The sequence below is a fragment of the Acanthaster planci genome, linkage group LG04 (assembly GCF_054643075.1).
Source record: "Acanthaster planci isolate LZ-2023a linkage group LG04, COTS_SCS, whole genome shotgun sequence".
Lineage (NCBI taxonomy): Eukaryota > Metazoa > Echinodermata > Asteroidea > Valvatida > Acanthasteridae > Acanthaster > Acanthaster planci.
The window spans coordinates 23,446,573-23,456,434 of NC_141780.1; the positions used below are offsets into that span (position 1 = coordinate 23,446,573).

General features: G+C 36.2%; 1 protein-coding gene across 9 annotated transcripts in view; it reads left to right on the forward strand.

The window, feature by feature from the left end:
• LOC110983263 (uncharacterized) overlaps positions 1 to 9,435 on the forward strand; it is a 71,122-nt gene extending 61,687 nt beyond the window's left edge. For 4 of the 9 annotated variants that reach the window (XM_087135511.1, XM_087135512.1, XM_022242397.2 and 1 more), the window contains 3 exons: positions 1,565 to 1,642; positions 5,188 to 5,378; positions 5,838 to 9,435. In XM_087135511.1, coding sequence (XP_086991637.1) covers positions 1,565 to 1,642; positions 5,188 to 5,335 — 226 coding nt within the window. In that variant the 3' untranslated portion in view covers positions 5,336 to 5,378; positions 5,838 to 9,435. Of the gene's footprint in view, positions 1 to 1,564; positions 1,643 to 2,630; positions 2,702 to 5,187; positions 5,379 to 5,837 lie in introns of those variants that run through there. The other 5 variants (XM_022242414.2, XM_022242445.2, XM_022242455.2 and 2 more) reach the window with 5 other exon arrangements.
• The last annotated feature ends 427 nt before the right edge of the window (positions 9,436 to 9,862 follow it).

Sequence of the window (9,862 nt, forward strand, 5' to 3'; positions counted from 1 at the left end):
AGAATAACATGAAAGCAGAGGCAACCCTTGCATTCACACCCCTTTTCCCATTTCCGAAACCTTCACAGCATAAATTGATCAGCTACATGTAAGCAAAGCATACCTGTGAATTGGTCACAAGCAACACATGCTGCCATGGTACCGGTACCTGTAAACCTGTATTCGTAGCTGAACAAATTATTTCCTTTGTTTAAAATTTATTTATTTTTAGCAAAGTTCTTTCTTAAAAGCTTCATTACCATTACATGTAGCTCCTAATTTTGGCTTGTCACTCCACTAGGAATGCAGTGTCCTTTTTTGTGTCTAAAACTGATGTGAGTGTCCTTTACAAAATGAGAAAAACACAGCCTTGCCCTTTCTAGACATTACTAACTCCAGAGTCAGTTACTAACTTTCAGAAAATGTTGAGGAATGCATGTGAAGACAATGTCTATATTGAAACTGTTACAGCATGAAAAGTAACACACTTTGTTATCGTTCATGAATGGGGATTTGCAGTAACTCCCTAAACACTTTTTACTTGGTTAGGGAAATTAAAAAAAACACCAGTTATTTTGCTTATTATTCTGTTGCCTAGTAGTATCAGTCAACTGCACCAGTAGATTAACTACATGTAACTACATGTATAACATAATTGACGTTAGAAGAAGTATATGTGTACTGATGCAGTTTTGGAAAGTACATGTACATGTCCCTTAATTATATGTGCAAACAGTGTTGATGTCTCACACTTCTGCACTGTGTTGAGAGTGCTGTATGCTAGCAGTTTCAAGAAAAGCTTCATTGTTGCTTTTGTCTAGTAGCATCGTATACATGGACATATATGTTCAAGCATTCCCAATCCTTTGAGCTTCATTTTTGTTTGGGTGTATACTTTTATATGTTTAATGTTTTCTTTCCATAAAGAAATAATTATGCAAAGTCATAGTGTCTCTGACTTTGATCAAAAACTATGGTTAGCGTGACAGAGGGTACAGTAATATGGGTAACATTAGCATTAAATTGCCTGATTACAGCCTCATACAGTTATCTTGATATTATTATGCATTCTGGGAACATCTTCATGTCAAGTCATTCCTTGTGCAATGTACACATACATGTCATCACAGTGCAAAACACTGAAATATACTGAAAGTACATGTACATGTTCATTCATGCAGTTTACATTGTCAACATGTTACAACTTTACGAGAAATTACGATTTACAATTACTGTCACAGAAGCATTCGAAGAAATCAGATAAAGCTTTTTATGAAGATGGAAATGTAACATTCCTAAATAATAATGGGTGATTTGCTATATGCTATACATGTTGTACTATTTAAATGCGCTATTTTATTTTTGATAAATACCTCTTAATTTGTGAGAGAAGAAGACATTCCCTTTTTGCACATGTACAGTAGCTTGTTATAATTGATTGCCAAAAGCTGCCACTAACCCATTGCATGCCATCTTGCCACAGCGCTGTCCTTCACTTACCCCCTCCCCCCACATTGTCTGTTGAACTCACAGCATGTTGCTCTGTCTTGTTTCTGGTTGTTTTTTATCCATTCACCTGATCTAGCCTTCCTTCGTTCACCGCTCTAGAAGGTAGATCCCATATGGTCCGACTGCATGAGGAGCGGCCCCCATCATATCAGAAGTAAGAATCTCAGTCATTTTGCCCACTTTGTCAAGTTTTGTCTTTCAGATTTATTCATTTTTTTTTCAACATGGCTAGAAATTAATTTTAGCCATAAGGTACTATTAGTTGTTTGGCCATTTGTGGAGATTACACAAAGATATCTTATTGTCATTTTGCATATTTTGAAGTTTTTGAGATTGCAGAAAAATTGGAAATGTAATCAAACAAATTCTAGAAATATTCTGGTATTTGCTTTTGCAAAGCCATTTTGTGAGCCTCCCTTCCAGTTTTCTGGCTCCAAGTGTAGCAAAGCCTTTCCTGTCCTTCAGTAAAAATTTGATTTCAAGAAACATGCCTATATCATTGTCAATCCTTGAGGGAACATATGCATGTATGTACGGTACATCTGCATGTACATGGTACATATGTACATGTACATGTACCACTCTCTCTTTTTTCTTTGCTTTGATTATACTGACATGTATATTTACTCTCTTCCCCTGGGATGCTTATTACAACATAATTGAATTTGAGCCTAACAAAATAACCAGAGCTACATGTAGTAATGTACACACCAGTACATGTGTCTGTTTGCCCCATTTCTCCCAAGTGGTTCTGTTGTGCTGTCTACCCATGTACATGTACATGCACATGAATACATGGCTTTGTGAGTTGTTATTGTTTGTTGGTGTTTTGGATGATACATTGTGATAAAAGGGTTGTGGTGTTCTTGCTTTTTCTCAGTCTACCATGTCTTTTGCTGGAATTTTTCATAGTTTTGAGGTCAAATGCTGTCAATGTATTGTATTTTATTTCAAGTTGTTGTTGAAAACAATTCGGTAGACAGGCTTCAGAAGCACTGTAACTTCTATGCCAAAAACTAGTGAGCCATTCATGTGAAGGACTATTGTTGGTATCTCTGAGAGGATACAGTTTGAACTGAATATGTTGGAGAGGGCTTTGTCCGAGAATTTGACCCTTGACCTCTGAGTTGATCCTCCACCAGACCTTTTCAAGTCCGAATGAAAATCCGCTGCACTGATCTAGGCCAGGGTGCCACCACGGTAACGGCGCAAGGTAAGATGGCTGGCCTTCTGCCTGCAGCTTGTTGCCATGGTAACCAACCTCCAAAAGAGAAATGGTCAAATGGAAATGAATTAACTGTAATCAAATGATGCATGATCATAAAAAAATGAAATTAAGAGATACTGATGGGAAGAACAGCCTGTTGAACTTTGCCAGTGCTTGTTGTTATTACTGCGATGCATGACCTTAAAAGGTTTGATTGTATTAAAAAACCCTTGAAAGATTTGATAATGTTTTTCCTCTGCAGCATGAGTGCGAGGAAATGACATAAGTTACCCTGCACAATGCATTTTGTGCTGACTGTTGCCGGTAGGATGTGCATGGCTTTAATTGCATTTGACCCCAGAAATCTGGCTGTCTGGATTAAATCGAAACATGGTCTCTCAAGTTGGATTCTTCCCCAGAAGTTTTGTTGAGAATAAAATTTAATCCCGACGGCAGGCTTTAGCAGTGATTGGTTCAGGTTGTATCAGGAAAGTCGTACTTGGCTACCAGACTTGTCTCTGGGCATTCTCCTTTTTTTTTTGGATCTGTACATGTATTTATGCATTCTTTTCAAACCTTTGGGTTACCTAAGGCAGGTGACAGATACATGTACATGTATTACATGTACCTCGTCATTGGGGAATGTCCAGAAAGGGAAATCTTCAGGCCGCAAGCACAAAAAATAATGCTGCAGAATGATTGCCCTAGATCTCTGACAATTCTTATCCCTTAACTGCTCAAGGATACAATTGGTACATGTATTTATTAAATCAACCGGACAAACTCAAACAAATTGCAGGAAATGCTTTTTCTTTCCCTGAGGTCTTCCATGAAGTTAGATTAGCCCAGTTTCTGTGAGATTGAAGTTTGTGTAATGAATTAAAATATTTATTTTTGAGTCCTAGGTATTCCTATTTGGCTTTGTTACAGCAGTAAAACAGAAAGGTGTTTTTGTAGCTTCATTACTTTTGACCAGTTAACTTGAGCATACTGTGGTGACACATTTGGAGATACAAGCAGCGTTAAATGTCCTACAAGTAGGTTGGATGAGCATCTGTGCAAAAGCCTGAAGGACAAGTGTAGATCCATACCTTTCAACAATTCTACTTAGTCCACTTGATGAGATCCCTATGTGTATCATCTAGAATTCACTCATTTAGGTGTTCATGCAACCTTCAAGATTATCAGGAGAAATTTGAACATTTTACTCATGAGAATGACATGTTATTCTGAGTGTTTTCACGAGATGGATTGTACACTGGAATTTGCTGTGGAATGCATTATCATTTCCATGATAAATTCATTTGATACTATCCTCTAAAACGCCTGTTGGCCTGTGTATTTGCTGTGTGAATTACATTTGCTGTGTGTAGAAGAGTAAAATACACATGATTTACAATGTATATTGAGACACTGTAGCAGACCACTGCAAAGCTGCAAGGGAATGGTAGAGAAGCAGTGCATTTATCCTTGTTGTATGCGACATGTTCCATTTTTTATATTTGGGTGTGTCATCTCATTTCTGTGTAAATCTCTTATATGACGTCCTCTTTGGTTCCTATGGGAGTTTGTTTAGTTGCTTTTCTAAAGGTCACAGTATTGTATTGACGCTCGCTTTTCTTGGTGTTCAACTTATAAGGTGCTTAAAAAAAGGTGGCCTGATTTCATTTTCTGTGCCCGAGATAGTCTTGTTTATGTTGCGTCTTCTGAATCATTTCCTCTTGGTGCAGGTGGACAAAGAGAAGTAGACTTGATGTTAGACACACACCTGCTGATAGTCTGGTCATTGATCTCAGTCTGGGTCCAGTTCTCTGATTTGATTGGCTGGAGTGACTGTTTCCTTCCCACAGTCACTGCTCAAGGATTCTCGATCAATCTTCTTTATATTGTCAGGAGGGTGTGGCACTAATGCATATACATTGTTATTCATCATCCTAGAAACAAATGTCAAAGAAGACGAAGCGCATTTTACAAAAGTTTTAAAGATGTTTTAAGGAAAATGTCAAATTTGGTATACATGTAGAAAGCAGTGCATGTATTTGTTATTGATAAATTGTGAAGTTAACCAAATTTTGTTGATATGGATGGTTTACTTTGCAAATGAATTGAATAGTTTGTGGCTTTTTGATGGACCCATTTTCACTCAGCTGCAATGCACAAGGCATTTTTATCATGTTTATCAGTAAATCTAAGGTATATCTGAAGAAGTCAAGAGGTTACCAGTTCTACCAGTACATGTACAATGTACATGCTGTTGATCTGCTGTCATTGGCAGTGGAAACTGTTGGAAAGAGCTAGAATATGAATACAAATATGTTTAACATTCTGTAATCAATGCCGAAAATGTGCAATACATGTTTTTGTTGAGTGAATATTATCCAAAAGAACACTTACAGTTAACCAGCTGAAGAGTTTTATACAAAGGACTTGTGCTGGGAGGTAAATGTCAATTATGTGTTTTGATAATCAACTGTTTGTATTGCCTTCTACAGGGTTTCACGTGACTCTTTCTCCGCATCATTAGAAGATTTAACATATCGTGGGGATGCTGGGGAATCTTTGGCAGATAGCTTCAGTGAGGAGATGTTGACATGGCTGGAGAAACATGAGGGAAATCCACAATCAGGAACATTAGTTTAATACAGACATCACAGCTAGACGGGCAGAATCTGAATGCACGGAGGTAAGGGAACATTGATCAGACTTAGGTAAGGGGAACAAGTACATGTATTGGGCAAATACTATTGGCATAGTGTAATGTTAGTGCTGTCAAAGGGCTGTGCCTTGCTGGCCGGGGCAGCTCCATTGAAGCCAACTCAACAACTTGGAGTTTTGTAGACGTAGCCTATCTGTCCTTGTGAAGAAGCCATTTCACCAGTCCTGGCTTATTAATGTGAGTAATTTAAAAGTGATACCCAGGATGTTAGGTAGTGCAGTATTGGATTTTTTTGCTTGCAGGTGATGAGGAATTGTTAATTCCCAATGTAGTGACATAAGTGCACAATTTCATGCTTTTTTTGACTGGGCACTCAAACAATGCTTTCCCCATTTGGCTTGCTGTACGATATTCAATTGTGATTATCCTCTATGCTCTCAACTTTCACTTACCTTTCTTCTAAGGATTTTATTTACTGTTTTGCAGAGAGTTTCTTCCTTCATGGCCTGGCTTCCCAACATTTCCTGACTGATGATGATTATTTCTGCTGGCAGAATGGTATCAGTTTGTACAACTCCATGACTGGTTAGACTTTAGCTCAGAATGTAAGATGGATGAGTCTGTGGCCATACCAATGTGTGAATGATTTAGCTAGCTGTAAATATCTCTGTGTAAATTATTACTGTCCTATCAAGTAGATTGTACATATGTATTATTTAATTGTTGGGATAACAAATGTTAATAAACAATGACTATAAGTTATATTTTTATGTTTACTATTTTGCATTTTTTAATTGGCTGATTTTAGAATGTATGGTTTTTCTGAACTCGTACCAAAGTTGCATCTGTTTGAAATTTGTATGTTGGTCTCATTTTTTAGTTTTTTTCAATATTTCAATTTTGAAATCAGACATTCACCGAAACCCTCGAAGTAAAACATCAACAATTCTTCTCATTCTTATTTACAAACCTTTTTATCGATAATTTTACAGAACCTTTATTGAAATACAGATCTAGTGGTTTTGAAATTGTTACAGGTAACTTTAAGTCATGAACCTTGAAAGTATTTTAATGGTATGTTTGTGTTTTAATGACCTATGTACTTACACCCCTAAGTGGAGTATGCAAATCGGTCAGGGAATGATTAACTCAAATTATTAGTTCATCGGTGCATATGATATTACTTCAACAAAACAATTACTCTTTGAAAATGTTACGAATTTGGAGCTTGATAATTTGTCCTTGTCAGGTGTACAATAGTTGTAGACTTGACTTTGTGTGAATGTTTGACTTTATGGCAAAACTCCTTATCCCCCATGCCTTGATCAATCCTTCAAATATTGCTACAATGAGTGACCTTTGATGCTGACCTTTAAATCAACCTTTGATGATGCTTGCTAGAAAGGTATTTTCTTAGCTTGTTTTTGCTGTGCTGTAAAATCAGGTGAAAGTGACTTAGATCATAACTGATATAAACAAGAAGAAATAGATGGTGAACCTGTATGCTTGAAGACTGAAAACATTGTCTTTTCAGCAAATTGTTTCAATGTCAGGTCTGTCATCTTAAAATGAATAAACAAACATTTCTCTGATTCCACAAAAATAACCAGTCGACCAGATCAAGTTTTTTTTTACATTTCGTAATTTCAAAGAATGAATAATTCTGATTTAGACTGGCTGATTCTAATTCCATTCGCTTAAACAAAAATGGTTTGAGCAATGTATTGAAGTGTTTTCTGGAATGTGACGTGTTATCTTGGACCCTTTGTGTAGCTTGGTTGCACAGTTGGTCCAAACTACAACTTTGAAGGCGAATTTTATGATACATGTACATATACATGTCTTTTGGGTAGTCTATTTTAACACTTGAACAGGCACATTTGTGTCTGCACATCAGAGGAATAGTCCCAAAAACTTTAACTACTTGAAATGTTCACATTGAGGGATATTTGTCTCCTCACTCTGCATGTACGTGTACCTCTTGTAGGAAGGGTCTCTAGGTTTGTAGTCTTCATTTTTTGGGTGTAAACATTTTGGACTAATGCTTTGACATTAATCATCTGTCCTGTTCTGCAGAAGTGAGTATCATTGTGTTGGTTTAGTTAGTGTCTTGTTTTTTTAAGTTATTGTGTAAGAAGTACTTGTTCATGTACACTGTGCAGTGTAAGCTTCTGGTGGGAAAGGTTTTTTTTAAATTTTATTTAGATAATTTTTCGGGCAAGAAACATGGACAGATGACAATACATTTCTAAATATTACAAATTATAAGATAAAGCCAACGATTTGAGACTGCACAAACAAAATCATATAAATATATACAGCAAAGACGAGAAACTTTAGGAAAACCTGTCGAAAAGCGCAATCCCAGATCAACAAAAATGTGCCATATGCAGGCCGCAGGATTGCCCAGAAAGCCGAATTAAGGCTTACCGAGAGGCTCTTCGACTGCATCAGTACAAATTTGCAAAAACAAATGAAAAGAAAAAGACATTACAAGAAAGGATCAGAAACAACCATATTATTAAAATAGGCTAAAAACCCATTGAAGGTGGTTGCAAGTGCCTGTCCATGAAATAGACCACATGAACAATAAAAAAAAGGTAAAAGATAAAACCCAACCACGAATTACCCAAACCCACACAGAGAAACAAGCCAACAAACTTGTTCGTCATGTACATTTGAGATGACTCTGGGAACAGTACACTGCATTGTATTGGTGGACTAACCTTATGCCAGCTTTTTTCCAGATGGATAAAAAGTGCAGACATTGTGTACTGAGGTGATCGAAATGGTCATGGGTATTGTTCATTATCAGACTTTGATACTCAATTATTATGTGAATATATGAATATACCATTCACCTACCTTGTCCATGATCTTGACAGTTCTTGTCGGTCAAAAATCATTAGCGATTTCAAAGACTTCATTGAAGGTAAAATGTTGTCATTGGTAAATGGTGTTAACCTCAAACCCTGGTACATGTATAACATTGAAAATTGAAAGTTGTATGATGGTGATCCAACTTTCAGTAGTATAAATATTTGTGCCTTTTTGTCAAATTTGATCTCTTACAGTAAAGTGTGAAGTGACTTTGTTTCCACTTTTTCTCATAGAAAGTGATTATGTCAGTTAAAAACTGCACGATCACCAACAAATGTGTCCACCTCAAGATGAGTGGCCAAGAACTGATGTGATTATAATGTTCACTGATTGTATGTGATCAAAAGTAAAAGAAAAAAGTAGTTTAAAATGGCGTGATCTAACTTGAGTTTGATGTAAAGGGTGGTTGTACCGGTACTTAAATAAGCACCATGTTTGCCTTTAATTTTACATTTCATTCTTTGAGATAAAAATGTTAACAGAGAGTTAAATACCGTAGTGGCACAAGTAAACTTTATGCACTCCAGGATGCCAGCCTAGGGTACAGATTGGCCCACAAAAAACAAAATTGACTGTAAAAATACAAGTGCAATATTTGTGTTTTCAGACATGTTTGTCAGAACAAATTGTATCTGCTCGGTAGTAGGTACAAGAAGTAAAATTTATACATGTAGTTTCCAGAAGTGTTGAAAATTAAAGAATTTTGGAATGTTACCAGCGTTACAGTGCCTCCCTACCTGTTTATTTTTTCAATAATTGTTTTATGAAGTGAAACATCAGATTCCTCCCAAACTAGTTGGTTCTTAATAATTGATAGCTGTGACTGACAGATTGTGAACTGCCACAAATAACATACTTCATAGTTGTCACTAAGTATACATACATGTAGGTCAAGATATTGTTTCAGTCCATTAATTTTAAGCTCTATTTGAAAAATGCATTAGTTGTTTGTTTGTTGATTGCCATGTGGGATTCATAACTTTTCATATTTGAAGTATTCAAAATGCCATTGTTTAATTTAAAACAATTTAATTATGGATTTTGTTGCAGTATTGTTGACTGTCCAAATCCCTGGAAATAAGAATGGTGTTAATATATCAAAAAGTATTGAAAAGCTTGTTTTATATTTGAAAACTAGGGAATGAATCTGGAACTTATTGTCTAAATGTGATTTTAAGAATAAATATCCAAAGATCTGACTGAATGGTTTGGGCCTTGTCTTATTCTTGATTCCATCTTGCATAACGTTACTGCTTAACTACTACAAAGTACACTTCATAAAAGTTCAACAATAAGTATGTGTGACATGATGGTCAAGTGATATAAATTATAGAGAAAGGATCATTTACAACGTTGTGTTTTGCGTGCTCTGTTCAGAGGAAATGATTGTGTCACAAATTCAAGCATTTATCTACTTTTACAATGTAAAAAGTTGCCTGACTCTTAAAAGGGCCTTGCTTGGGACTGTATGATGAAAAAGGATAACTGCGTTCGAAATATGTTTGGGTAAGCCACAGACAGAATCAATTGCTTTCCACAGCAATATATCTCTGTCAGTAGTACATAATTATTAATTGTTCAAAACTTCTACTTGTGCATCAAGTGGGTAAAACTTGTGGTCTGTGAACACA